Source organism: Jaculus jaculus, chromosome 8, assembly GCF_020740685.1.
Source record: "Jaculus jaculus isolate mJacJac1 chromosome 8, mJacJac1.mat.Y.cur, whole genome shotgun sequence".
NCBI classification, from domain to species: domain Eukaryota; kingdom Metazoa; phylum Chordata; class Mammalia; order Rodentia; family Dipodidae; genus Jaculus; species Jaculus jaculus.
Window position 1 is genome coordinate 70,763,919 of NC_059109.1, and position 26,670 is coordinate 70,790,588.

The following is a 26,670-nucleotide window of genomic DNA, read 5'->3' on the forward strand; positions in this document are numbered from 1 at the left end:
GACAACAACTGACACATGAAAGTTGACCTCTGATCTCCACACATGTTCACACTCACACATGTACACTGATATCACACACATTACACACCAAACAATAACAATAAATAATTTTTTATAAAAGGAGAAAAGGGAGAACTTTCCTATCTGAATGTTTATTGGTTCAGCTTTAATCTTTATCACTGCCATGACCTTAAAAATGCTCCTCTATTTGAGTTCAGTTATCTTGTCTGTAAAGTGAAGATAAAAAGGTAATATCTACTTTATTGGGTATTGGAAAGATGAAGTGTGGCAATCTACTCGCTGATTTCAGGTCAAACCTAGCATATACTATGTGCCCAGCCAATGTTAGCATGATGAGTAATAGTTGCCAGAAAAATCTGCAATGGAGATTGTTGTTTTCCACCAGGAACCCTCCTGGGCTCTGCATCACTCCTGTCCCTTCACTCACCAGTAGGTTGTCCTTGGTCCAGGCACAGCCAGTGACCCAGTCGTGGTGACAGGCAAAGAAGGAGTGAATCAGAAGAGGGTTTTGGGGTGTCCTCACATCCCAGCAGAGAAGATTCTAGGTAAGTTCCACAGATAAGACTCAATTAGGACACAAGTGCCAGGAATAGCAGGCCCATTTCATCCAAGATGTTGTAAAGAAAGAGGGAGAACAAGGGAATGAGGTCTAACAGAGCACAAGCAGGAGAAAGCAATGGGAAATGGGCAATTATGGAGTCTAGAAAGCAGAGGTGTGTGGAACCTCCTTCTGCAGCTCACCTGATCCCTGCCCCCAGTGGCCAGGATGCCTCCATCAAGGCTGAAGCTACAGCAGCTTACAGGACCCTCATGTCCCCGGAGCTCAGCAACACAGGGAAAGTCTTTTGCCTCATGCGGCTGTGTCAGTAATTGTGTTGGCCACAGGCGTACTACAAAATCCTCTGCATTGGGAGTGGGTAGGAATACATTGAGGCATGGTTTCCCCCCACCCAATCCCACAGGGACTGACTAAGGCCTTCATGACCCCACAGTGAATACCATAACCCTACTGAGGAGGGGCCCCAGGATGACAGGAGCAGGGGTGAGGTGATAAAAAGAGTATAGCCACGCTGGGTGTGGTGGCACACGTCTTTAATCCCAGCACTCTGGAGGCAGAGGTAGGAGGATCACTGTGAGTTTAAGGCCACCCTAAGACTACCTAATGAATTCCAGGTCAACCTGGGCTAGAGTGAGACCCTACTTTGAAAAACAAAAACAAAACAAAAAAAAAAAAAAAAAGAGAGTATAACCTGCTCTCTCTCTCTCTCTATACACACACACACACACACACACACACACACACACACACACACATACACACACACATATATACATATATAAAAATTAAAGAAAAATCCTCTGTATTGGAAATGAAAGTGTGGGGTGGGCTTCTTGAAAGAGGAAGCAAGACTGGCCTGGGAAACCAGAGGCTGAGGGTCACATCCAAAAGCACAGCTCCAAAGGAGGTAGGTGTGAGCCACAAAGATAAACAGGAGCCCTGGACAAGGGTCAGTTACCGCATGGGTGCTCTGGACAGACTACCTAGCACTCCCAACTTGGGCTCTGCACAGCTCAGATGAGGAATGTGGCTCCTAGCACCCTTCTATGGCACCTGCTCCAGACCCCTCCTCAAGGGCTCAGTGTCAATTACACCTCACCATCTGTGAGGATCAAGTCTCCCACCTAGAAGGGGACTAGGCCATTCTCCACTTTCACCTCAATACTTCTCTCTCTACCTCTCTCCTACGGGAAGCCTGCCTATTCACACAGCTAAATTTCCACTGGGCATAACCTCAGAATTAGTGGGACTTCAAAGGGCTAAGGAGGGAGCCAAGTGTGGTAGCACATGCCTTTAATCTCAGCACTTGGGAGGCAGAGGTAGGAGGATTGCTGAGTTCAAGGCTACCCCAAGACTACACCCTGAGACTACACTCTAGCCTGGGCTAGATTAAGACTCTACCTTAAAAGCTTAGAAACAAGAAGAAACAGTCTAAAAAAAAACATGGATGATAAATGCATTCAAAAGCACTATGAAAATTATAAATAAAAATTGTATGCATATGTATTTTGATATATATATGTACATGCAGTAGAAATTGAAGGGAGGTATTAGCACTTCAAAGGAATGATTCAGTAACACGGCTCAGCAATACCTGAGGCAGAAGCCAAGAGTTCCTGGGAGGTGGCCAGTCCCAGAATAGGCTTCTGATATCTGGACAGGAGCCAGAGAGACTGAAGGGAGCTTTCTGTGAGCAGCCAGCCCTGCAGTGACCCATCTTCTGCACCACTCACCAACACAGTGGGGTTTAGCCAGGCCAGTGCAGACACTGCCCTATCTAGCACTTGACAGTGAATCACCTGGGAACCTAGAGAATGGGACAAGAGAGCAGGACATTTGGAAACGAGGTAAGAGATGCCTTCTTCACAAAGGTGCAAAACACATTCATTCCCCCTTTGGTACCTGAGATTTTGTAGATCCTTATGCCATCTGCTCGGTAGCCAACAGCCACCTGGTTACCCTCTGGGCTAAGAGCCACAGAGAGGGCAGGAGAGAGAGGAAGGGAGCCCAGGCAACCACGGGGCCTGCCAAGAGACCCTGCCCACACCTGAACCTGAGACCAAAGAAAAAAGTTTAAAGATACATCCATACAACCTTCATGTATGTATGTATGTATGTATGTATGTGTGTATGTATATGTGTGTGTGTATATATCGGATATATGTGTGTGTGTGTGTGTGTGTATATATATATATATATATATATATATATATATATATATATATGGCTCAGCAGTTAAGGCACTTGCCTGCAAAGCCCAAGAACCCAGGTTCAATTCAAGCTAGATAGATGTACATGGTAGCACATGTGTCTGGAGTTAATTTGCAGTGGCTAGAGGCCCTGGTACACCCATCCTCTCTCACTCTCTCTCTCTCTCCCTACCTTTCTCTTACTCTCTCTCAAATAAATTTAAAAAACAATAAATAAAATTTTAAAGAGGGGGCAGGGAAGAGGGGATATAGGAGTACAACCTTTTTATTAAAAAATAATAAATGGGGCTGGAGAGATAACTTAGAGGTTAAGGCACTTGCCTGCAAAGCGCAAGGACCAAGGTTTGATTCCCCAGTACCCATGTAAGCCAGATGCACAAGGTGGCGCTTGCATTTGGTGTTTGTTTGCAGTGTCCAGAAACCCAGGTGTACCCATTCTTTCTATCTATCTGCTTCTCTCTGTCTCTCTCAAATAAATAAACAAAAATAAAATAAATATTTAAAAATAATAATCAATATATAGGGTTTGAGAGATGGCTTAGTGGTAAAGGTGCTTGCCTGGAAAGCCTAAGAACTCAGATTCAATTCCCCAGTACCCACAGAAGCACATGGTGGCACATTCATCTGGAGTTCATTTGCAGTGGCTAAAGGCCCTGGCATAGCCCCTTTCTCCCTCTCCCTCTCTCTCTGTCTCTCTCTCTCAAATAAATAAATAAATAAATAAATATAAAACAAAAATTTTTCTTGGTGAACCAGGAACCAGCACAACGGTGAAGGAGATAGAGAAGAATCAACTCCTAGCAAACCAGATATCCAGAGACACAGAGGCTCCCAAGATCTCAACACTGAAGCAGACCTAAAATGAACCCAACATGGCTCAGGGAAATTTGTGGAAGGGGGCGGAAAGAAAGTCAGAGCCACATGTTGGGTCATGACACGGAGAGACATTTCTTCCTACCCCAAACTAAAGGCTAACCCCAAAATGCATGACCCAAAAACCCCAACAAGAAGGGTCCCTGTGGAGGGGTGGCGATGGAGGAGGCTAACAGTGGTACCAACTTGACTGTCTTCACTGACTCCAAAGAATAAAAAAAAAAAAATTAAAAAGTCATTAAAAAGATCAATAAATAGGTGTGGTACACACCTTTAATCCCAGCATTTGGGAGGCAGAGGTAGAAGGATCGCTGGGAGTTTGAGGCCAGCCTGAGACTACATAGTGAATCCCAGGTCAGCCTGGGCTAGAGTGAGACCCTACCTCGAAAAACAAACAACAGCAGCAACAAAAATCAATAACTGAAAAAAACGAAAAGATCCCCACGTCCCCTCCTGGTCCCCTTCATAATCCCTGAGCTGTGGCAACTTCCATTAAAGTCCTTCCAGAGACTTCAGGAAAGCTGCCCCTACATACCTACATTCCTCTCCCCATAACTCTAACCACCCAAACTCCTCCGGAATCCTCAACAAACACTCCACTGTCATTCAAATATTCCCTACCCTTGCTGCTCTGTCCTTAGCCCCCGCAACTCACCTTGCCATCTTCTCCAGCTGTCAGGAACTGGCGTCCAGAGCGCAGGAAGATCGCAGCAGTAACAAAGCCACAGTGAGCAGAGAAGGCAGCCAGCCGCGTGCTCTCTCGCCAGGCCCATAGCTCCACTGTGCCATCTACCCTGGCTACAGCTACTGCCTGCCCAGACACTTTGAATGCCAAGGTACGGACAGAGAGCCCCGGGGCTCCCAGTTCCTACATGAGGATTCAGAAATAGAAATGACAGGACCTCAGAACTCGGGAAGTGGAGGTATGAGGACCATTATGAGTCCAAGGCCACCCTGAGACTACATAGTGAATTCCGGGTCAGCCTAGGCTAGGGCAAGACCATACCTAAAAAAAAAAAGGAAAAAAGAAAAAAGGGAAAAAAGAAAGGACAGGACCTGTTCTCAGTGCAAACCCAAAGTGACAAAGAATACAAGTATCTGTCATCTCCCTGTCCATAACCCTGTCCTGTGTGTCCTCCCTAAGAGCTACGTGGGATATTCTTACCTTGAGGACTGTGAGTCCATCTGTCTGGAAGAAGCTAATGCTGCCAGCCCAGCTGCCCATGGCCACCACCTGCCCCTCTGGGTGGAAAGCAATGCAGTTCAGGGGCTTGGGATAGGTGTGCTGGAAGGCCAGCTGACAAGAGACTGTGTCCCAAAGCTGGAGGAGAAAGAGAGGAATCAAGCACTAAAGGGAGATGCCAGAGCTTCTTGGTCCCAGGACTACTGCACGGTTCACTTCGTCTCAACTCTTGCCTCAGCAGCAAGGCTTCCCCCAGCCAGGCAGCCAGTAGCTCTGCCAACTGACACAATAAACTTAAACCCAACACATATTCTAAGGTTATTTCTTGTTACCTTCAGGCATCCTCCCAAGCACACAGTGGCTAGCAGCCGGCGATCTGGGCTCAAGCAGCAACCAGTGATTTGATACTGATGGGCCTTGGTCTGTAGCACCCTAACCCAGGAAGACAAAGTTAAGGACATAGGCCTTGGGCTCCCTCCCCACTCCTTTCCCTCAGAGCTTCTGAAAGGAAAGGCCCTCAGTGAAAAGGAAAGGACCCCTTACCGACAGCCATGTTGTAGGTCCCAGAGCTCTAGGAGTCCATCAAAGCCAGTAAGGAAAAGTGTGTTGTCCGAGAGGAAGGCAAAAGAGGAAATCCCATCACAGCCACTCACCAGAGACTTCTCCTCCTGAGAGGGCCAGTAGGGAAGCATGGCGCAGGCCATTCTCTTGACCTTTCATATCCAACCACTCCAGGCCCCAACCATAAAGGAGGCCAAGACAAGAAGAACTTGAGCCCTTGGCTCTTTATATTCCCAGCCCCAAAACAGGTTCAGGGGGTTTCATGATCCAAGCAGGAGTACCAGTTGTCTACTCCTAATCCCTTACCCAATTCTCAAGCCACAGATTTTCATGGGCCCATGGGAAGGATGTTATATGCATACAGGTGTAAAGGACAATATGTATATGAGGAGAGGCCATGGCTGTGGGTCTCCCCTCTCGAGCCTGATGTTCCCCTCTGCTACTGTCACTCCCAGGACCATTATCCCCTGTGTCTTTGTTGAGGATCTCCACTTAAGATGGAAGGCCTGCCCTTCTCTATCCTAAGTCCTTCTCTATCTACACAAATCACACAGCTCTCAATTATGTCAGCTTGTGTTCCAATGGGCAAAGAGAATTACTAAGCCCTGTATTCTTGCAATATTTAATAATATGCCTTGACTAGAAGCTACGTAGGAAGTATCTACAGTTTGGCTTATTTTGCTTTCTCTTATTCTTTTTTCCAGATAGTTTCTCACTAGGTCTAATCCAAGCTGGCCTTGAGCTCACCATCCTCCTGCCTCAGCTTCCCTAGTGCTGGGATTACAGGTATGCACCATCATACCCAGATAGTCAAAGATATTTAATCTTTAATGAACTTTAATCTGAGGTGAACTGAATAAAGTTGCTGAAGCGAACAGGATATAAAGGGTGTGTTTGGCTTGACCAGAGCTTAAGGCAATATGTATCTAACAGATACTCTGTCTTGCCTCTAGTGTCATACCTTCCAAGTTCTCAGGTCCAAAAGGTAAATTGTCCCATTGGCAGTGCCCACAGCTCCTCTTTGCTCATTAGGGGAGAAAGCCACAGTAGTTGGGGAAGAGGAAATTGCCAGTGACAAATTAGAGCTGGAAAAAAAAAGTATGAAGAAGGAGGAAGCGAGGAAAGAAAACAAATGGAATTTATTTCTGCATTTATTTCCATACCTGAATCCCCTTATCCATGCTAATTCCTTTCGGGTGGAGGGCAATATTTGAAGCTGGGTATCACTCCAGCCCAGGTTGACCTGGAACTCATTCTGTATACCCAGCTACAGATCTGACAGTGAGCCTCCTAGCTCAGCCCTGGCTGAGATTAAAGTGTTGTGTTTGGGGTTGGGAGATAGCTCGCAGTTAAAAGTGCTTGCTTGCAAGGCCTGCGGGCCTAAGTTTGATTTTCTAGTACCTATGTACAAGCCATATACATAAGATGGCATATGCATCTGGACTTTGTCTGCAGCGGCAGGAGGCCCTGGTGTACTCATATTCACTATTCCCTTCCGTGTGTGTGTGTGTGTGTGTGTGTGTGTGTGTGTGTTTATCTCTCTCTCTCATAAATAAATGCTGGGATTAAAAGTATGCACCCCCATGCCCAGCTTCTCCATAATGATTCTGATCTGTCCTTTATTCTACAGTTTCATAAAGAGCTGTTGCTATTACCTGAAACACTTACCAGAGTTGGGGTCATGAGTCTTACCTTTGCTGATCTCCCAAGGTCTGGGGTTTATTAATCCATCGCAGTATGTGCTGAAGGTGCCATCGCTGGGCAAGCAGAGGGGCTTGACAGCAAAGAGGGGACTCCAGAGGCTGGTTGGCAGCCTGCTGAAGCAGGAGAAGAGGGTACTGGCTGAGGATTGAAGCTTGCTGTTTCAAGAAGGTGCGGAATACTGCAACCTCAGCCTCAGGGAGCTGTTCGCTCTCTTCAGGTTTTGAAGAAGCTATTTTTAAAAAGATGGCGAGAGCAGGGCAGGAGAGTATCAGTGGAAAACTATCCTGGACTCTGTTAACCTCAGCATCAGGTAAAATCATATGGTGTATCTAAAATAGTCTCTTACAGTGTGGTCCTCCAGGCCCCACATCAGAAACACCTACTCAAAGTATAAAGTTTTGGGCCCACTGCAGACCTAAGGAACCAGAATCTGCAATTTGAACAAGCTTCCTAAACAGGGCTGGAAAAATGGCTAAATGATTAAAGATGCTTGCTTACAAAGTAGGCCTGTGTCCAATTCCCCAGTACCCACATAAAGCCAGATGCACAAAATGGCATATGTGTTTGGACTTCATTTGTAGTGGCAAGAGGCCCTAATGTACCTATACTCTCCTTTTTTCTTTCCCCTTCTCTGATGACAGATAAATAATGTTTTTTTTAAATGAACAAGCTTCTTAAACAAACTCGGAGAACCTTTTCCTAATAGAACTATGCTTCACGACATTTTCAATTTGGAATGGAAAAAACTGGGCTCCCCTCCCCCCTGCCCCAGTACTCCTCCCTCTAAGTGGGAGGCCCCACAGTTCAGCAAAGAAACCCAGTGACCTATCTCACCATAGAGGGCATGAGCCTCCAAGAGCTGGGAAACCAGACCCACTTCCAGGTATGCTGCCACCACATGGATATTGGTGAGGAACTTTGCAAGGAGGCCACGGTGACCACTGTGGAACTGAGGAGGTCAGAGTGGATTTATGAGGAATAGGAAAAGGCTGGCAAAGAGGGATGGGATAGACTTAGGCACTGCCTGTGCAGCCAAGACCTATACCTAGGAGCTGGGAGGAGAATGGGAAAACTGAAAGGGAAAGTAGAGGAGGTCTCTGTGAGGTGGGTAATGACAATGGTGAGGGGGTGATGAGAAATGGAAAAGGGGAGGGGCCTAAGAATAGCAAAAGCAATTGCTTGAGCAAAAGGATCTGTGGGATCTGGGGACTAACCAGGTGGTATGGCAAGTCTCTTAGAGCCTCAGGAGGGCAACGTCTGAAGGTGCCTGAGGCATCCGGGTCACAGGTCTTCCAGAACTGAGCTTTAAGAACAGACATTGTAAAGGGTTGTACCCAACCATCCACTGTCCAGCAGATGGGAAGGTGCAGTGTGTGGTTTGTCCTCCAGGTCCAAGCTTCACACAGGCTGACTAAGGCTGCAATCACCTGCAGTGAGGAGGTGCGCTGTGTTCTGAAGCCCCAGCCTCCTCCCGTAACGGTGTTTAGCTGCTTTCTTCAGCGGGCCTTCAGGGAGGCAGAGACAGGCACCAGGGCGCTCAAGAGGGCCCTCCCCTAGCAAACTGTCCTCAAGAGAAAAGGTGGAAAGGATCAAGGGAGAAAAAAAGGTAGCCTGTCAGCACATTGGCATAGCAATGGGATGCCATTCCCACTTCCAATAGTGATAATGGAGTAGTAGCATTCAAGACATGGGAGATAGGTGTTGGGGCTATATCAAAGAAAGGGCAGGATGAAGAAAGGACCACATGAGAAGTGAGGTTATTGGGAGCTTGGCTGGGACACCTGTACCTGCGCAGACTCTGGACAAGGTAGACAAATGGGCCCATGGGGTAAGCAACTCCCCTGTTACCAGCAGCCAGTGCTTCTTCCCAGCTCTTAGTCCCCTTGGGCAGAATCTGCCACGCACTCAGCACTGCATGCAGCTGGTCCACAGTCAGACCTGAAAACCAAACCACACAGTGAACCCACCTCCACCAGTACTGCTGGTCAAGACCCCGCCTAAGGTCATGCAAGCATTGAGCCCTCTGCCTCCATGTTTTCCCCAACCACTGACCACTACGTGTGACCTCAAGGGTGGCCAAGGCTTGAGGAAGGACATCGTGACCGTGCTCTTGCTCCAAAGTGTTCAGGATGTGCTGCAACATCAGGGGGACAGTGGCAGGTAGGGCCAGCAATTTTTCTGACACCTAGGAGAGGAAGGAAATCAGGCTTTGTCAGTAGGGGAAGGCAAAGAGGATGCTTGGTCGGTGGAACAGGGGATGGCTTCCATCAGCAGGCAGCACAGCGGGAAGGAATGAAAAAGTAGAGAAAAACACATTGGGAGAGAAGTGAGCCAGGAGTGAGGCCAGAATAGGAAATAGGTAACCAGAGATGGCAAAAGATGGGGATGAAGTCAGAAGTCCAAGAAGGTGAATGGAGAGCAGGGGGTGTACCAGGAATTCGCAGATGCAGAGCAACCAACCTGTTCATAGAGCGTGAAGAGCCGCAGGTGGTCAGTGGCAAGGCGCAGGTACAGTGGGAGCCCCGAGCCCTGCTTCACCAGCAGCAGCCGCATCTGAGGAGACATGGAGAATTCAACAGGGACAGGGAGCCTAACACAGCCTGTTCTGTAGCTCCAAGCTTAAGCTGAGTCATTCCTCATCTGAGAGTCCAATCAGGTTATGTCTGTGACATAACCTCAGGAGAAAAGCATCCCACGAAGCCCCTATGTCAAGAAAACTTACACGGCTCAGCCTAGCCTACCTCCACCATGACTACCTCACCCTACACACCAAGGAAACAAGTCTGAGTGATCGTTTTGAGGGATCAGTTAGCTTGTTGTTAACAACATCCCCTGGCAGAGAAAACAAAAGAGCAGTCCATGGGGGGCTTCTGGCAGCCTCAGCAGCTGCATCCTCCTAGCTCCTAGACTTGCCCCACATCCCAACAGCTCTGGCCTGGCTCTGACCTGGTTATTAAAAGGCGACTCCTCCAATCGCTTCCCATACAGTGCTAGTTCTTCTCTCACCAGCCGGGCCCGGGCAGATGAGTCCAGAGGACCCAGGGTCACCACATGGGCACCTTGGCTCTGCTCAAGGGTCTCTCCCAGCCCTGAGTCACTAGACACACTCAGCACCAAGTGTACTCGCTGTGATATATGGGTAAGAAGCAGGAAGGCAGAGAAAAAAGGACAACAACATTATACGGGTCCCTGTGCCCCTCACCCCATGGCTTCCTTCCTTCCCTCCAAACTAGGCCAACATCTCATCCTGCCTCATCCTTACACTTACCCGGGGAAGGGACTTGGGGATCCAATCTGAGATCAGCTGCCCATTCTGGTCCACCAACCGATCAGCCCCATCGACGATCAGAACCAGGGTCTGGTGAGGTTGCAGGCACTGCACAGACTTGGGCAGCAGTCTCTGCTGTAGCTCCCACACAAGGCCTCTGTGTGTGATGGGGAGGTCAAGGTCAGTGGTGGGGAAGGAGCAAAAGATACAGCCACAAGGCTGCTAGTTGCAGAATACACACCTGTAAGTAGTGGGGAGAGGACTGAGCTCCTGTGTATTTTGATGCAGGTGGGCACAGAGGCGTCTGAGAAGGTTGAAGGCAAGATTCTGGTCAGGGCGGGCTGCTGCAAAGTGGAAGAAAACTAAGGGGGTCACCTTGGCCTGATGAGGATCCTGCAGAGCTGACACAAGGGATGCCTGCATGGGGCAGGAACAAAATCCATGGTACATTTTATCACATACCCAATTTCCTTGCCCTACCTCCTTAGCTCCAAAGCCCACCCTCTTGCTTTGCCTTTGAGACTCATACCAGGAAGGCAGTCTTTCCCTGTCCTGCTTGCCCAGTCACCAGGATCAGCGTCCCATGGGACAGCACCAGCCGCTGCACTGTGTCCTGAAGCAGGCGTGGCCGGGCAGGACTTGGTGGGTTCTTCAGCTGCTGAAAGGTGGCCTGGATCAAGTCATCATCTGAGATGGGTGTTGGCTGCTCCAGCTGGGCCCTGGGCTAAGAGGGCACAGAGGACAATGACAGTCCCAGGACCCCAGGACCCGAGGCCTAAAACAGCCTCCATCAAGCTGCTTTCTACCTAGGGCTACCCAGACCACTTTGTTCCCTTCTGGCCATCAGACCTCCTGCTGACCTGCAGGTAAAGCTTCTGGATCAAATTCCACACATCCTGGAGAACCAACTGCCCAAATTCCTCCAGACCCCCAACATAGGGCCGGCCAGCAGCTACTCCTCCCCATTCACAGGAGTATCTGTAGACAAAGCAAGCACAGGTGGTCCTAGTGGGCCTGGTTCCCTCAACACACCTCACCGTACAGGTGCTCTTTACTGCCCCTAACTCACCTTCGACAGATGACCTCTTCCTGTCCGCTCAGGTAGTTCTTCAGTTCTGAGACCCGATGTGCAGCCTCTTCAGACTCAGAAATGAAGTCAGGTCTCCAAGCATCTGGCACAGAACTGACCACCAAAGATGTCCCAAGAATGGGGCCAAATTCAGGCCCGCCTCTTGCCACCAACCTTGCAATATGGCTGTCACCCCCCAAAACTCCTCAGGTTGAGACCTGACTTCAGCTTCAAGGCTGACTCAGGGCCACAAAGGCATGCTCTCTGAGTCCTCTTTCTCCCTTTCACCTGAATGTTGGGGAAAGATTGAATCTGTCTGACCTCTGGGGAGGAAGACCTATCCTGGTTGCAGGAGAACATACCTGAGGAAACCAGAATCTCGGAAGTAGATGAGAGCTGGGGCGGAGGGCTGCCGGTGCTTTCTCTGATTCAGGAATTGCATCATCTCCAGTTCTGTCACAGAGCGCCCTGAAGGGTAATCCTGGGCCTGAATGGAGAGGGAAGATCAGGTAAGTTCAGTCCTCAGTCACACCAGTCTGTCCCTGGAGACCTTCAAAGGTCCCAGGGCTTCCTCAATACAGTAATATTCTTTTTCTTCTTTTTTTTTCTTCGAGGTAGAGTCTCACTCTAGCTCAGGCTAACCTGGATTCACTATGTAGTCTCAGGGTGGCCTCGAACTCACAGCGATCCTTCTACCTCTGCCTCTTGACTGCTGGGATTAAAGGTGTGCACCACCATGCCTGGCCAGTAATTTTCTTTCTTTCCTTCACAAGCAATAAAATAGAGCTACCAGCTAACATTTATGGCATGAATTTTAAAATGGAACTTTTCAGTATTGGTGATTGGATTCAGGGCCGCACACATGGTAGACAAGAACTCTACCACCAACTTACATCCCTGGATCCCCCCAACCTTTTTTTTCAAGATAGGATCTCACTGTAGCCCAGGATGACCTGGAATTCACTCTGTAGTCTCAGGCTGGCCTCAAACTCACAGCAATCCTCCTACCTCTGCCTCCCAACTGTTGGGATTAAAGGTTACATTCTGAGACAGTTTCACTAAGTTGCTCAGGCATAGCTTTGAATCTCCCTATCCCGACCTCCTAATTAGCTGGGTTACAGGACTGTGCCATCACACTGAGTTAAACAGATGTTTTAATTTTCATAGTAACTCTGCAATGTAGATGCTGTTGCTTCTACTTAATATGTGGAGAAACTGAGGCTAGATTACATTAAACCTTTTCCCCACAAAGGTGCACACCCTACACATGTCCAAAGGGAGGGTGGAACAAGATCTAACCTCATCTCTTATATCCCTGAACCAATGCCATGGGTACTTCTCAAAGGAACTGCCTTATCTAGGGCGTGGTTGCTCACCGTATGTTCTAGGTTTCACTTCAAGACTCAAGGATCTTCTGGGTTCCTGACAAAATGGCTTTTTCCTCCCCATTCCCCCTCTAATGCCTCCGCCTTTGTCCTTACCCAGTGGAAGTGAGGATGGTAAGGCAGGTCATAGCTGCAGGGAGTATAGCCATAGCGGGAGCCTAGGATCCCCACAAACAGCTGCGAGTTCTCCACCTCCCCGAGGCACACTTCCAGCTGTCTGCAGGCATGATTATGGGAACAAGCAGGAGTCACTGGGGCACAATTTCAGGGAACACAAGAACAAATGGAGGCGAGAGGCTGATGCTGAGCAAACTCAAGACAGGTTTCTCCTGCTGGTATATAAGAGGAAGTCCCTGGCCTCACTCTCATCCATTCTTACAGCCCCCACCCTACCGAGTTCTGCCATTTAAGACCCTCGGCCCTGATCCAGCTCCTCTTCCCTACAGCATGGCACCTGTTCCTACGGGTCTCCTCTTCGGTGATGCCCCAGCGCAGGTCAATGGCACGAAGGCTGATCTGGTGGGGGGCTGCTCGGGCCTGCAGTTCTGGCAGCACAGACCTCAGCAGCAGGTCTCGCTCCCCATGCATGTCTCGGAAAGTAGATGAAATGAAAAGCCGGATGCTGCACCATCTGGGGGTAAGCAGAAGGCTGGGCTCAACCTAAGGGTAATCCTCCCTCTCAAATCCATAGCCACTGGTGCCATTGCCCTTCCACACTGGGCACAGGCCCCTATGACAGATAGCATAAGGCCTCCAGAGAATAACCTGCTTATGGTCTGTGGTAGTTTGAACGTATGGCCCCATAGACTCAGATGTTTCATTAAATTGAGCTTGCAATGTGAATTCCTAGTAGGCAGACCCCTACTACAAAGGGACATGTCCCTGTGGGTAGATCCTGAAGTCCAACCCTAAGGCGTGCTTGGGGAGGATCTTCCTTCCTGAAAGGTGTGTATGGACAGTAGTTTCAGCTCTGGCTCTTTGTGTTTTATGGGGCTAGCTACTGGTGATGCCTCTCTGTTTGAAGTATGAAAGGAAGCCAGCTTATTCTGCCAATGGCTCTGTTAGGCTAAATAAAACCCCCTTCCTCCCATAAGCTGTGTGTGGTTGTATGTTGAGCTGACTGCAACATGGTCTCAACTGCAGAACCCTGGAACTTAAGCCCCACTGGAGATTTCTCCTGCACTTTTCTTTCTTCAACTAATAATGATTATGTACTTACTATTTGCTCACCATAACATTATGACAGAAACACTATCACTATCATGAACCATAGCTTTAGGAAACCAAGCAGCTAGCCAAGATGAAAAAAAACAGAGCCTGTGCTCCTAAGCCCTTTGTCTAAACCCTAAGTATACAGCTAGAGGCCTGCTGGCCTCCTTGCCTTCAAACCTTTCCCCAGCAGAGAAAGGAACAGGTTCTCAGTCTGCCAATTTCCAGGATGCCCCTGCCTGGAAGCAACAGACCTTAGCAAATGGAATATGTGTCACCTCAGCAGGCAGAATATCAGCCACGGAATTTTACCAGGTTGAGCCCTCCCACTTCACAGAAAGACAAAACAGACTGACCTATGGTGCAAAATAGAAACCAAGGGGCTGGGGGTCTCCTCTTCCAGTGGCTTGAGTGGCAGGACCTGTGTCTTTCCTAAGGCTGGGGGAATCTTGAATACTTTATCTATTTGGCCCACATGTTCCAGAAGATGGGATGTCCCATGCTCTGCAATGAACCTAACATAAAAAGCAACAAAATTAGTTAGAGTAGAATATTAGAGGTCAGAATCAAGAATGTCACTGTGATGGTTAATCTTGGTTAACTTGACAAGATTTAGAATCACCATGGAAACAAATTTCTGGTCATTTGTGTGAGGGGTTTTCTAAATGAGGTTAGTTGAGGTGGAAGGGCCCACCCTAACTATGTATGGCACCATCCCATGGGCTGGGTTCCTAAACTGTATGAAGAGAAAGCTAGCTTAGCATTAAGCATTCTTCTTTCTCTGCTTCCTTCCTGCTGATGTGATCACATGACATTGGCTTCCTGACACACTTTCCCCACCATTGTGGACTCTACCTTCTGAACTGGAAACTGATTTACCTTCTGAACTGGAAACTGAATTAAACCTCTTTCCTCTGGGTATGATTAATCTCGCTTTCTTTTTTTTTTTCTGGGTGGGGGGGTTTTGAGGTAGGGTCTCACTCTAGCCCAGGCTGATCTGGAATTCACTATGCAGTCTCAGGGTGGCCTCGAACTCACGATGATCCTCCTACCTCTGCCCCCCAAGTGCTGGGATTAAAGGTGTGAGCCACCACGCCCAGCCAATTAATCTCTTTTCTCTCCTCTCTAATAAATGAAAAATATTCTTCAGGGGCTGGAGAGATGGCTTAGTGGTTAAGGTGTTTGCCTGCAAAGCCAAAGGACCTTGGTTCGATTCCCCAGAACCCACGTAAACCAGATGCACAAGGTGGCTCATACGTCCGGAATTTGTTTGCAGTGTCTGGAGGCCCTGGCGCACCCATTCTCTCTTTCTCTCTTTCTCTCTCTCTCTGTCTCTTCCCCTCCCTCATTCTCTCAGATAAATAAATAAATAAATAAATAATAATAAAATAAAATAAAATAAATTTTAAAAAATAAATATTCTTCAGAAAACCGTTTCTGGGCTGAAGAGATGGCTTAGCAGTTAAGGCCCAACTTTGATTTCCCCAGTACCCACATAAAGCCAGTTGCACATGGTGGTGCAAGTGCCTGGAGTGTGTTTGCAGTGGCTAGAGGCCCTGGTATGTCCATTCTCTCTCTATCTGCCTCTTTCTTTCTATCTATCACAAATAAATAAAATATTTTTAAAGAAAATTAAACACAAAACCTTTCCAGACTGGAGGGATGGCTTAGCGGTTAAGGGACTTGCCTGCAAAGCCAAAGGACCCACGTTTGATTCCCCTAGGACTCATATAAGCCAGATCCACAAGTGGCACATGCATCTGGAGTTCATTTGCAGTAGCTAGAGGCCCTGGTATGCCATTCTCTCTATCTCTCTCTCTGTCTCAAGTAAATAAATTTTATTTTAAAGTTTAGAAAAATTAAAAAAAAAAAAAAACTTTTCTTTCAATCACCAGCCTCTGGCTGGGTATTTTGTTCCAATAGCAAGAAAGCAACTGGTTACAGTCTTCCAAGAACAAAAGGATCAGTACTGGGTATGGAGACGCATGCCTTTGATCCTAACACTTTAAGCCTAACATTTTAGGCTGAGGTAGGAGGATCACCATGAATTTGAGGCTAGCTTGGGGCTACAGAAAGAGTTCCAGGTCAGCTTGGGCTAGAGTGAGGCCCTCCCTTGAAAACCAACAAAAAGATCATCCCTACTTGGGCTGGATCACTTCTGTATAAACCATAAAAGCTCCTTGAGGGCTGGGCCTAGCTGTTCATGCCTATACTCCCAGCACTCAGATAGCTGTGAGTTCAAGGGCAGCCTAGTCTAGAGTGAGACCCTGACTCAAAAAACAAAAATAGGGCTGGCGAGATGTCTCAGCTCTTAAGCAGCTTACTTACAAAGCCTAACAGCCTGAATTTGATTCCCCAGTACCCACATAAATTCAGATACACATGCATCTGGAGTTCCTTTGCAGTGGCAAGAGGCCCATTCATTCTCATTATCTCTCCCTCCCCCTTACCTCGCCTTCTCTTGCTCTCCCTGCAAATAAATAAGTAAAATAAAATAAATTTCTCCCTGAGAAGAAAAAACTGTGCTTGAACCTTCTTAATAAAAAGTGTGGGGCTGGAGAAATGGCTTAGTGGTTAAGGCACTTGCCTGTGAAGCCAAAGGACCCAGGTTCAATTCTCTAGTTACCACGTAAGCCAGATGTACAAGAGGCACATGTATCTGGAGTTCTTTTGCAGTGGCCAGAGGCCCTGGCAAGCCAACTATCTCTCTGTCTGCCTCTCTTCTCTCTATCTCTCTGCTTGCAAATAAATTAATTAAATTAAAAAAAAAACAGTAAGTGTGAATCTGGGCATGGTAGCAAACATCTTTAATCCCAGCACTCAGGAGGCAGAGGTAGGAGGATCGCCATGAGTTGAAGGCCACCCTGAGACTACATAGTGAATTCCAGGTCAGCCTGAACTAGAGCAAGATCCTATCTCAAAAAACAAACAAACAGGGCTGGAGAGATGGCTTAGCGGTTAAGCGCTTGCCTGTGAAGCCTAAGGACCCTGGTTCGAGGCTTGGTTCCCCAGGTCCCACGTTAGCCAGATGCACAAGGGGGCGCACGCGTCTGGAGTTCGTTTGCAGAGGCTGGAAGCCCTGGCGCGCCCATTCTCTCTCTCTCCCTCTATCTGACTTTCCCTGTGTGTCTGTTGCTCTCAAATAAATAAATAAATAAATAAATAAATAAATAAATAAAAACAAAGAAAAGGAAGTGTGTGTGTGTTAAAGAAAAACACAGGGAAGCAAAAAAGTAAATGAGAAGGCTAAGGTGGTAAAAGAAGCAAAGTAAAAAGATTTCTGTAAGCAGTAGAGATTTTTTTTTTCTGGATCAAAAACTGAACAGTTGGGCCAGGCATGGTGGTGCACGCCTTTAATCCCAGCACTCAGGAGGCAGAGGTAGGAGGATCAGTGTGAGTTCAAGGCCACCCTGAGATGACAGAGTGCATTCCAGATCAGCCTGGCCTGATGTGAGACCCTACCTCGAAAAAAAAAAAAAAACAAAACCCTGAACAGATGGGCTAGAGAGATGGCTTAGCAGTTAAGGTGCTGAAAGGCAGGATGGAAAATTTTAAAGTAAACTTAGTAAAGAAACATCTGGAGGACAGCCTGAACTGTATATTCAGGAAGGAGTAAATCAAAAATAGGCTAAAAGATAGGCTACGGGTGGCCCAAGATATGGGTTGGTCGGGTCAACCTAAACTTTATGTCCCGGGAAGAGGAAAAACAAAAATACAGTTTTGAGAAAAACCAAAATAATAAAATAGTTTCCCAAGACAGCCTGACCAAGGACTTAAACTCTGGTTATGCACAAATAAGATATGTAGACATAACTGTACAAGCTTTGCAAATACCCTTGTGAAACCACCCCCCCCCTTTCCCTTCCTTGCTAAAAACCCTATAAAAAGAAACACCCAATAGGGCTCAGGGTCGACTCCTCTGTTTCCTGCATGAGATACGTGTCGACCCCAGAGCTCTGATCATCCCAAATAAAGCCTCTTGATTTTGCAGCAAGTTTGGTCTCCTGTGTGTCTTTGGGTGCGTGCTATCCCAAGACTTGAGTGAAGGTCTCCCTCTGGGGGTCTTTCAGTGCTTGCCTGAAAAGTCTAAGGTCTCATGTTTGACTCTCTAGGTCCCACATAAGCCATATGCACAATGTGATGTAAGCACGCAAGATGGTGCATGCATCTAGAGTTTGATCACAGTGGCTGGAGGCCCTGGTGTGCCAATTTTCTTTTGCACTTCTCTCTCTCTCTTTCTGTTAAAAAAATAACAATAATAAAAAGAACTGAACAAAATGAGACCAGAAGGAGGGCAGGTAGATAGGAGGTGTGAAGGAGAGAAAGGACTGAATAGAGGCCACAGTGATGTCAACAATACTTGAAGTATTTCCTTACAAGTAACTGTCTGGGGAGATGGCTCCGTGGATACAGCACTCACCACTCAAGCCTTAGTACCCAAGTTTGAACTCCAGAGCCCACATTAAAAAAAAAAAAAAAAAAAAAAAAAGCTAAGGGCTGGAGGGATGGCTTAGCGGTTAAGGCATTTGCCTGCAAAACCAAAGGATCCTGGTTCAATTCTCTAGGACCCATGTACACCAGATGCACCAGGGAGTGCACCCCTCTGGAGTTTGATCAGTGGCTGGAGGCCCTGGTGCGCCCATCCTCTCCCTCCATCTCTCTCTCTCCCTCTTTCTCTTTCTCAAATAAATAAATAAAATATATATTTTTTAAAAAGCTAAAAACAACCCAGGTGTGGTAGTACATGCCTTTAATCCCAACACTCAAGAGGCTGAAGTAGGAGGATCACTGTGGATTTGAGGCCAACCTAAGACTAATTCCAGATCAGCCTGGGCTAGAGCAAGACCCTACTTTGAAAGACAAAACAAACAAACAACAACAGCTGGAAGCCTTTGTGGGCTTCTATAATCCCAGCATGCTAAAGGAAAAATGGAAAGAATTTCCCTGTAGCTCAAGGTGAGTACAGCAAGGAATAACAGCAGAACAGGAGAAACCTTGCCAACCAAAAGCTGTCCTTTGACCTCCACATGCAAGCTGTGGCACATACGCACCCACACAAACATACATATACACATGCATACACATAGACAAAAATAAAATAAGATACAAAGCAAATGTATAATCTTCCATGTCCCTTTCCCTATTGGGTCTAATACAAACTTATCTGGATACAAGAGATCTGAAACAGCCTGCTTTCTCCATGAGATAGAAGGTGTTGAGAACGGTAAAGCAGCAGGGAGGCACCCTGTGCTGTTGCTAGGCCTGGGAAGTTACACAAGACAAAGAAACTATCTTTGAAAAAGAAGTGAATGAGTTAAAAGAATAGATAACCTCTTAGGACATTCTAACAAAGCTTCTAATCATTTCAGTGTCCATGTCATACTCACTTCAGTATCCCATCAGTACAGCCTGAGAGTGTCACATCATTGGGATTCAAATTTGGTGATCTGGCGAGAAAAAAAAAAAAAGAAGAAGAAGAAGAAGAAGAAGAAGAAGAAGAAGAAGAAGAAGAAGAAGAAGAAGAAGAAGAAGAAGAAGAAGAAGAAGAGGAAGAAGAAGAAGAAGAAGAAGAAGAAGAAGAAGAAGAAGAAGAAGCTGTCATTAAGTATCAGAAACAATACCTGCATCCAGGTGTGAGGCTCATACATGTAATCCCAGCACTACCTTGTGGAAGCAGGAAGACCACAAGCTCAAGGCCAGCCAGGGCTATACAACTAAACCCTGTTTCCCTAACCTCTGCATTTTTTTTTTTTTGTTGTTGTTGTTCTTTTCTTTTGAGGTAGTCTCACTCTAGCCCAGGCTGACCTGGAACTACCCCTGTTGTCCCAGACTGGCCTCAAACTCACAGCAATCCTCCTACCTCTGCCTCCTGAGTGCTGGGATCAAAGGCGTGCATCACCACACCTGGCCACACTATAGGGTCATGTAGCTGGTGACTTGCCTGGCATGAGCAAGGTGATGGGTCCAATCCCAAATACCACAAAGGGGTAGAAAGATTTCAAGAAAGCCTTAGACAAGAAATGTGAAACAAGTGAGAGCTTCCCAAGCTTGGGTAGAAGTAGATGGGAAACATGGGTCTTTATCTTCTAACCCAGGGCTGGGAGTACAAACATCCTTACACATAATGCATTTTTCCAAGGAGGACACCAACAAAGAGACACTTGGGATTCACATGCCGCCAGAAAATCTGTTTGGCTACGTTTAGAATTACAGTCTCCATCCTTTGGCCAAACAGGATGACCCTGTCAACCTGCAAGACAAACAGAGAAAGGTTGAGACCAGGAAGGATAGGCATAGCATTTACACTAAGGAGATCACAGCATCAAAAAGGGAGATCTTGGCCTGGAGAGATGACTCAGCAGTTAGAGGCACTTGCTTACAAAACTTGCCAAGCTGGGTTCATTTCCCCAGTACCCATGTAAAACTAGATGCACAAAGTAGCACATGCATCTGGAGTTGATTTGCAGCAGCAAGAGGGCTTGGCATGCCTATTCTCTACCTCTCAGTCTCTCTTTCTCTCTGCTTGCAAATAAATAAAGAAAGAAAGAAAGGAGAGATGGTATGGTGGTGCACACCTTTAATCCCAGAAGAGTCCAAGCTGGAGGTTTGCTATGAGTTTAAGACAAGCCTGGACTACAGAGAGACCTTACTTTGGAGAGGGAAAGAAAAAGAAGGAAGGAAGGAAGAAAGGAAGGAAGGAAGGAAGGAAGGAAGGAAGGAAGGAAGGAAGGAAGGAAGGAAGGAAGGAAGGAAGGAAGGAAAAGAAGAAGGAAGGAAGGAAGGAAGGAAGAGGGAGGGAGGGAGGGTTGGTTGAGGGATTAGGAGAACTCTGAAGGAAGGGGAAATCACATCTCTCAAGAAAACTTAGAACAAGGGAAGCCACTACACAGTGACCTAGGGTGATATCAAAGAAGAGGCAGAGACAGTAGTGTGCTGTGGCAAACTCATTCATGATCACAAGGCAGACTGTTTCAGTTTTAGAAATTTTATGAACCACTTCTTAAACTTGGCCATTTTATCTTATTTTTTGATACTGGGGAGTGGATCCTAAGCCTGAAGCATGCAGAGCTAAGCACATACTCTACCACTTATCCATACCCATAGCCGACATAACTAGTGTAAACATTACATAAACTTAAAATGAAGTACATTAAGGCTGGTGGTATAGCTCAAAGATAAAATCCTTGCCCAGCAGGCACAAAGCCCTAGGTTCAATTCCCACATTTAAAACACCACATTAAAAAAAATATTTTTATTTATGTATTTATGAGAGAGACAGAATAGGCACATCAGGGCCTCTACCCGCTGGAATCAAACTCCAGATGCATGCTCCACCATGTGTATCTAGCTTACATGGGATCTGGGAAATTAAACCTGGGTCCTTAGGCTTCACAGGCAAATGCCTTAACCACTAAGCCATCTCTCCAACCTGTTTTAATTAGACAAAGGTATTGCATTCTCAAAAATTATCACATCCTATTTTATTACATCTTACTGTTATCTCATCTTGAACTTATTTATACATCTAGCAATGTTGTAGAAATAAAATAGTGTTATGCTACTAGGCATTTCTTCCAGGTCTATGTTCAGTGACATAGTAGGTAGGTTTATAAAAAACATTTTATTAATTTATTTCAGAGACAGAGAGGCAGACAGACATTATATACTTGTCAGGGCTTCCTGCCACTGCAAAGGAACTCCAGACAAATGTGCCATTTAGTGCATCTGGCTTTACGTGGGTACTGGGGAGTCAAACCAGGGCCATCAGGCTTTGCAAGCAGGTGTCTTTAACCACTGAGAAATCCCTCCAGACATTAACCAGGTTTTATTTGTCCATTTATCATTGCAGATTTATCAGCATATCTCTGGATAGGCAACTGTAGCCAGCAGGGAGCTGATGCTAGGACTGCACAGAATATGAAAAACCTGCTTTGAAAGGTCAAGAAATGAGAAGCTGGGCTGGAATGATGGCTTAGCAGTTAAGGCACCTGTGAAGCCTAACAACACATATTTGAATCTCCAGGTCCTACACAGCCAGACACAGTGACACAAGCATGCAGTGTCACACATTCACACAAGTATCTGACGTTCATTCACAGTGGCCACAAGACCTTGGCATACCCTCTCTCTCTCTCTCTCTCTCTCTCTCTCTCTCTCTCTCTCTCTTTCTCTCTCTCTGCCTCTCAAAAATAAAACAAAACATTAAAAAAAAGAAACACAAAGCAGCCAGATGTGTAGTATACACCTGTAATGCCAACTGGCACTTAAGAGGTGGAGGCTGAAGGATGAGGAGTTAAAGGCCAGCCTCAGCTAAATGAGACCCTGTCTCAAAACTGAAACGAAGCCGGACGTGTTGGTGCATGGTTTTAATCCCAGCACTTGGGAGGCAGAAGTAGGAGGATCGCCATGAGTTTGAGGCCAGTCTGAGACTACACAGTGAATTTCAGGTCAGCCTGGGATACAGTGAAATACTGCCTTGAAAAAACAAAAGAAGGGCTGGAGAGATGGCTTAGCGGTTAAGCGCTTGCCTGTGAAGCCTAAGGACCCCGGTTCAAGGCTCGGTTCCCCAGGTCCCACGTTAGCCAGATGCACAAGGGGGCGCACGCGTCTGGAGTTCGTTTGCAGAGGCTGGAAGCCCTGGCGCGCCCATTCTCTCTCTCTCCCTCTATCTGTCTTTCTCTCTGTGTCTGTCGCTCTCAATTAAATTAATTAATTAATTAATTAAAAAAAAAGAAAAAAAAAGAGAACAACAGAAATGAGAAGTATCCATTGTATGGATGGACCTGGAAAGTATTATACTAAGTGAGGTAACCCAGACCCAGAAAGCCAAGCGCCACATGTTCTCTCTCATATGTGGATCCTAGCTACAGATGACTGGGCTTCTGTGTGAGAATGAAAATACTTAGTAGCAGAGGCCAGTAAGTTAAAAAGGAGACATAAAGGGAAGTGAAAGGAAGGGAGGAGGATACTTAATAGGTTGATATTGTATATATATAATTACAATGATTGTAATGGGGAGGTAATATGATGGAGAATGGAATTTCAAATGGGAAAGTGTGGGGGTGGGGAGGGAGGGAATTACCATGGGATATATTTTATAATCTTGGAAAATGTTAATAAAAATTAAAAAAATAAATAAAAAAAATTTAAAAAAAAGAGTACCAAACAAGTAAGGCCAATAAACACATGAAAAAAAAAAAAAAAGTATCCATTGTAAAAGAATGTGGAGAAGAAGAGAGGTTCACAAGGGCAGAGCAGTACTCACAGGGACCCTTTGAGCAGCTAGAGATAGCAGGTACTTCCCAAAAGTATCCAGGGGCCATTCATCATTTTCTTCCAACTCCTGAAAGAAAAAAATAAAATAAGACTTATGTTATGTGGTTGCTCATGAGAAGATAAATGCTGATGTTTGGATATGGTTTGACTATGTCACCAAAGAGTTCATGTGTTAAAATCTGATTCCCACTGTGAACTATTAATAAGGGGAAACTTGGGCTGGAGAGATGGCTCAATAGCTAAGGTGCTTGCTTACAAAACCTGAAGGTCCAAGTTCAGTTCCCCAATATCCACATAAAAACCAGATGCACAAAATGGTACATGCATCTAGAGTTCATTTGCAGTGACAGGAGACCCTGGCATGCCCATTCTTTATCTCTCTCTCTTTCCTTGTAAATAAATAAATTTTCAGAAAGAGGGGGAAACTCAACTGGATCATGGAATTAATAGGTAGATCCCAGTGGGAGGTCGCCAGGTCACTATAGGAGTGCCCTAGTGGAAGAGACCAGGGTAGCTCTAAGTACATGCAAAAATGAGTTATTCTAAAAGCTTGAACCTGGGCTGAAGAGATGCCTTAGCAGCCAAGGTGTTTGTCTACAAAGCCAAAGGGTCCTGGTTCGATTCTTCAGGACCATGTAGGCCAGATGCACAAGGGGGCACATGCATCTGGAGTTTGTTTGCAGTGGCTAGAGGCCCTGGCATGCCCATTCTCTCTCTCTCTCTGTTTCTCTCTCCCTCTCAAATAAATTAATCAAAAAACTTGAACCTGACTCATAAATCACTTTACACCTTCCTGTTTCATGTAATCCCTTCCTCCCATGTGTATTCTTATACCTCCCCATCTACTATGAGGGCCTCACTAGAGCCAAGCTGATGCCAGTGGAATGCCCTCAAACCTCCAGAACTGTGAGCATAATCTCTTTTCATTATAAAGTTAGCCTGCATCCAGTACTTCATTATAGCAATAGAAAAATAGACTAACACATTCAATTGGAAAGCAACATCAGTCTGGGAAATCTTCAAAACTATGTATATCCATAATTTTAGAAAAAGTTACATAGTTCAGACTGTCCCACTATATAATTCAGACTGCCTAAACTTGCATTTCTCCTGCCTTCCTGATGCTGAGATTACAGTCACATGCCACTGCCCTTAGCCATCCAAGCTTTACTACATGGGATGAGTGCAGGCCTGTGTCCATCCACATGTTTGTGGATGTTGGGTGGGTATCTGACCTGGACTTGAGCCTGGAGCCTGGTAGCAGTCTTCAGGATACCTTCATGTGCCTCCAGCACAGCCTTCTTCAGAGTTCCCCTTCCGCACAACAGAACATCCACCTGCTCCGCCCGTGCCTTCACCATTCCCAGCAACAGGAGCACATAATTCAGGGGTGGCTGACAGGGCAAGCATCAGGGTGAACTCAAGCTTCCCTGTTTCAGAATTCACCCTTGTCTACCCAGCTCTAGAGGCCAAACACCTCCTCTGACTATCAGGAATGGGAAGGGTGCTAATAAGGACACCCCCCAACCCCAGGAGGGGTCACCTACAGCAGCCTCAGGAAGAGCTGACTGGAAGGGAGAAGAGGAGAATTCAGAATCCATATCCAAATTATATACTAGGCCAAAGTGAACTGAATGTGAAATATATTTCTGGTAATATAACATAAATTTAGAAATAATTATTATGTACCAGCCAAATGTGAAATATTAGTATTATAATCCATAAATGAGATTGACTAAGAATTTGTCCCTAGAGAACCAACTTAGAAGCAACTCCATGCCACTCATGCAGTCAATCTCAAAAACCCAAATCTGGAAACAAAATGCCTCTCAGTACCCCCAACATCCCACCCGCTCCTTGGAAGGTGCTGTGTTTCTTTACCCCTTGTGTGTTGCTCTTTGGACAGAGCCTGTTTGCACCAGAATCTGTCAGATAGGCCAAGAGGGTGCGTCCTGGAAGAGGGGGCAGGCTGTGCTTCACAGAGAGGCTCACAGCTACCTCCAAAGCCTGGCGGTACCTCTCCAACACCTCAACATCACAATTCATCTGCCTGCAGCAAGAAAAACACAAGACATAGTGACTCAGGGATGTGCCTGCCTGCCATTCTGAGGCAGATGGAAAGACCTGAACTTGCCAATCAAGTACTGAGTCTTCTCCCTCTGTCCTCACAGCCTACTGCTGGTCTAGAACTGTTGCTTTTCCCCATTCTGTAGGACTCCTGAAATCCATTCTCATGGCAGAAGATAATTCACCTGTACAGCAACTCTTTGAAATAACATGCCATGCTTACCTCACTCAACTATAACCTCAACTGTGCCACACTTATCTCTCTCATCTATAACCTCAACTGTGCCACGTTTATCTCACTCGTCTATAACCTCAACTGTGCCACGTTTATCTCACTCGCCTATAACCTCAACTGTGCCACGTTTTCTCACTCGTCTATAACCTCAACTGTGCCACATTTATCTCACTCGTCTATAACCTCAACTGTGCCACGTTTTCTCACTCGTCTATAACCTCAATGGTGCCACATTATATCACTCATCTATAACCTCAACTGTGCCATGTTATCTCACCTGTCAATAACTTCAATGGTGCCACATTATCTCACCTGTCTATAACCTCAACAGTGCCACGTTATCTCACCTGTCTATAACCTCAATGGTGCCACATTATCTCACCCGTCTATAACCTCAACAGTGCAATGTTATCTCACCCGTCTATAACCTCAACAGTGCAATGTTATCTCACCCGTCTATAACCTCAACAGTGCCACATTATCTCACCCATCTATAACCTCAACGGTGCCACATTATCTCACCCGTCTATAACCTCAACGGTGCCATGTTATCTCACTCATCTATAACGTCAACGGTGCCACATTATCTCACCTGTCTATAACCTCAGCGGTGCCACATTATCTCACTCATCTATAACCTCAACTGTGCCATGCTTATCTCACCTGTCTATAACCTCAAATGTGACATGCTTATAACACTTGTCTGTAACCTCAACTGTGCCACGTTATCTCACTCATCTATAACCTCGACTGTGCCATGCTTGTCACACTAATCTATAACCTCAAATGTGCCACACTAATCTATAATGACAAATGTGCCCATGCTTACTACACTTATCTATGACTTCAAACATGCCACACTTATCACACTCATCTATAATGTCAAATTTACCACCTTACCACACTAACCTATAGCTTCAAAGGCATTATTTAAATGCCACAAATTTTAAAAAATTAAGCTTGTTTTGTATTTAAAAATATTTATTTACAAGCAGAGAGAGAGCAGTAGGCACACCAGGGCTTCTAGCCACTGCAAATGAACTCTAGACA

At 46.2% G+C, this 26,670-nt stretch overlaps 1 protein-coding gene across 2 annotated transcripts in view; it reads right to left on the reverse strand.

Moving 5' to 3' along the window:
- Window positions 1-26,670, reverse strand: part of Tep1 (telomerase associated protein 1) — a 60,997-nt gene that overhangs the window by 17,408 nt on the left and 16,919 nt on the right. For both annotated transcript variants that reach the window (XM_004670159.2, XR_006638588.1), the window contains exons 13-43: window positions 25,200-25,368; window positions 24,554-24,712; window positions 23,308-23,385; window positions 20,162-20,292; window positions 19,430-19,489; window positions 14,399-14,557; window positions 13,288-13,464; window positions 12,930-13,050; window positions 11,811-11,935; window positions 11,449-11,562; window positions 11,240-11,357; window positions 10,909-11,103; window positions 10,621-10,796; window positions 10,380-10,536; window positions 10,058-10,237; window positions 9,572-9,664; window positions 9,164-9,296; window positions 8,899-9,049; window positions 8,539-8,672; window positions 8,326-8,414; window positions 7,946-8,060; window positions 7,100-7,340; window positions 6,369-6,492; window positions 5,390-5,514; window positions 5,179-5,278; window positions 4,829-4,984; window positions 4,319-4,531; window positions 2,483-2,633; window positions 2,175-2,387; window positions 763-923; window positions 449-562 (exon numbers count right to left, since the gene is read on the reverse strand). In XM_004670159.2, the coding sequence (XP_004670216.2) occupies window positions 449-562; window positions 763-923; window positions 2,175-2,387; window positions 2,483-2,633; window positions 4,319-4,531; window positions 4,829-4,984; window positions 5,179-5,278; window positions 5,390-5,514; window positions 6,369-6,492; window positions 7,100-7,340; window positions 7,946-8,060; window positions 8,326-8,414; window positions 8,539-8,672; window positions 8,899-9,049; window positions 9,164-9,296; window positions 9,572-9,664; window positions 10,058-10,237; window positions 10,380-10,536; window positions 10,621-10,796; window positions 10,909-11,103; window positions 11,240-11,357; window positions 11,449-11,562; window positions 11,811-11,935; window positions 12,930-13,050; window positions 13,288-13,464; window positions 14,399-14,557; window positions 19,430-19,489; window positions 20,162-20,292; window positions 23,308-23,385; window positions 24,554-24,712; window positions 25,200-25,368 (4,432 nt within the window). The remainder of the gene's footprint in view (window positions 1-448; window positions 563-762; window positions 924-2,174; window positions 2,388-2,482; window positions 2,634-4,318; window positions 4,532-4,828; window positions 4,985-5,178; window positions 5,279-5,389; window positions 5,515-6,368; window positions 6,493-7,099; window positions 7,341-7,945; window positions 8,061-8,325; window positions 8,415-8,538; window positions 8,673-8,898; window positions 9,050-9,163; window positions 9,297-9,571; window positions 9,665-10,057; window positions 10,238-10,379; window positions 10,537-10,620; window positions 10,797-10,908; window positions 11,104-11,239; window positions 11,358-11,448; window positions 11,563-11,810; window positions 11,936-12,929; window positions 13,051-13,287; window positions 13,465-14,398; window positions 14,558-19,429; window positions 19,490-20,161; window positions 20,293-23,307; window positions 23,386-24,553; window positions 24,713-25,199; window positions 25,369-26,670) is intronic.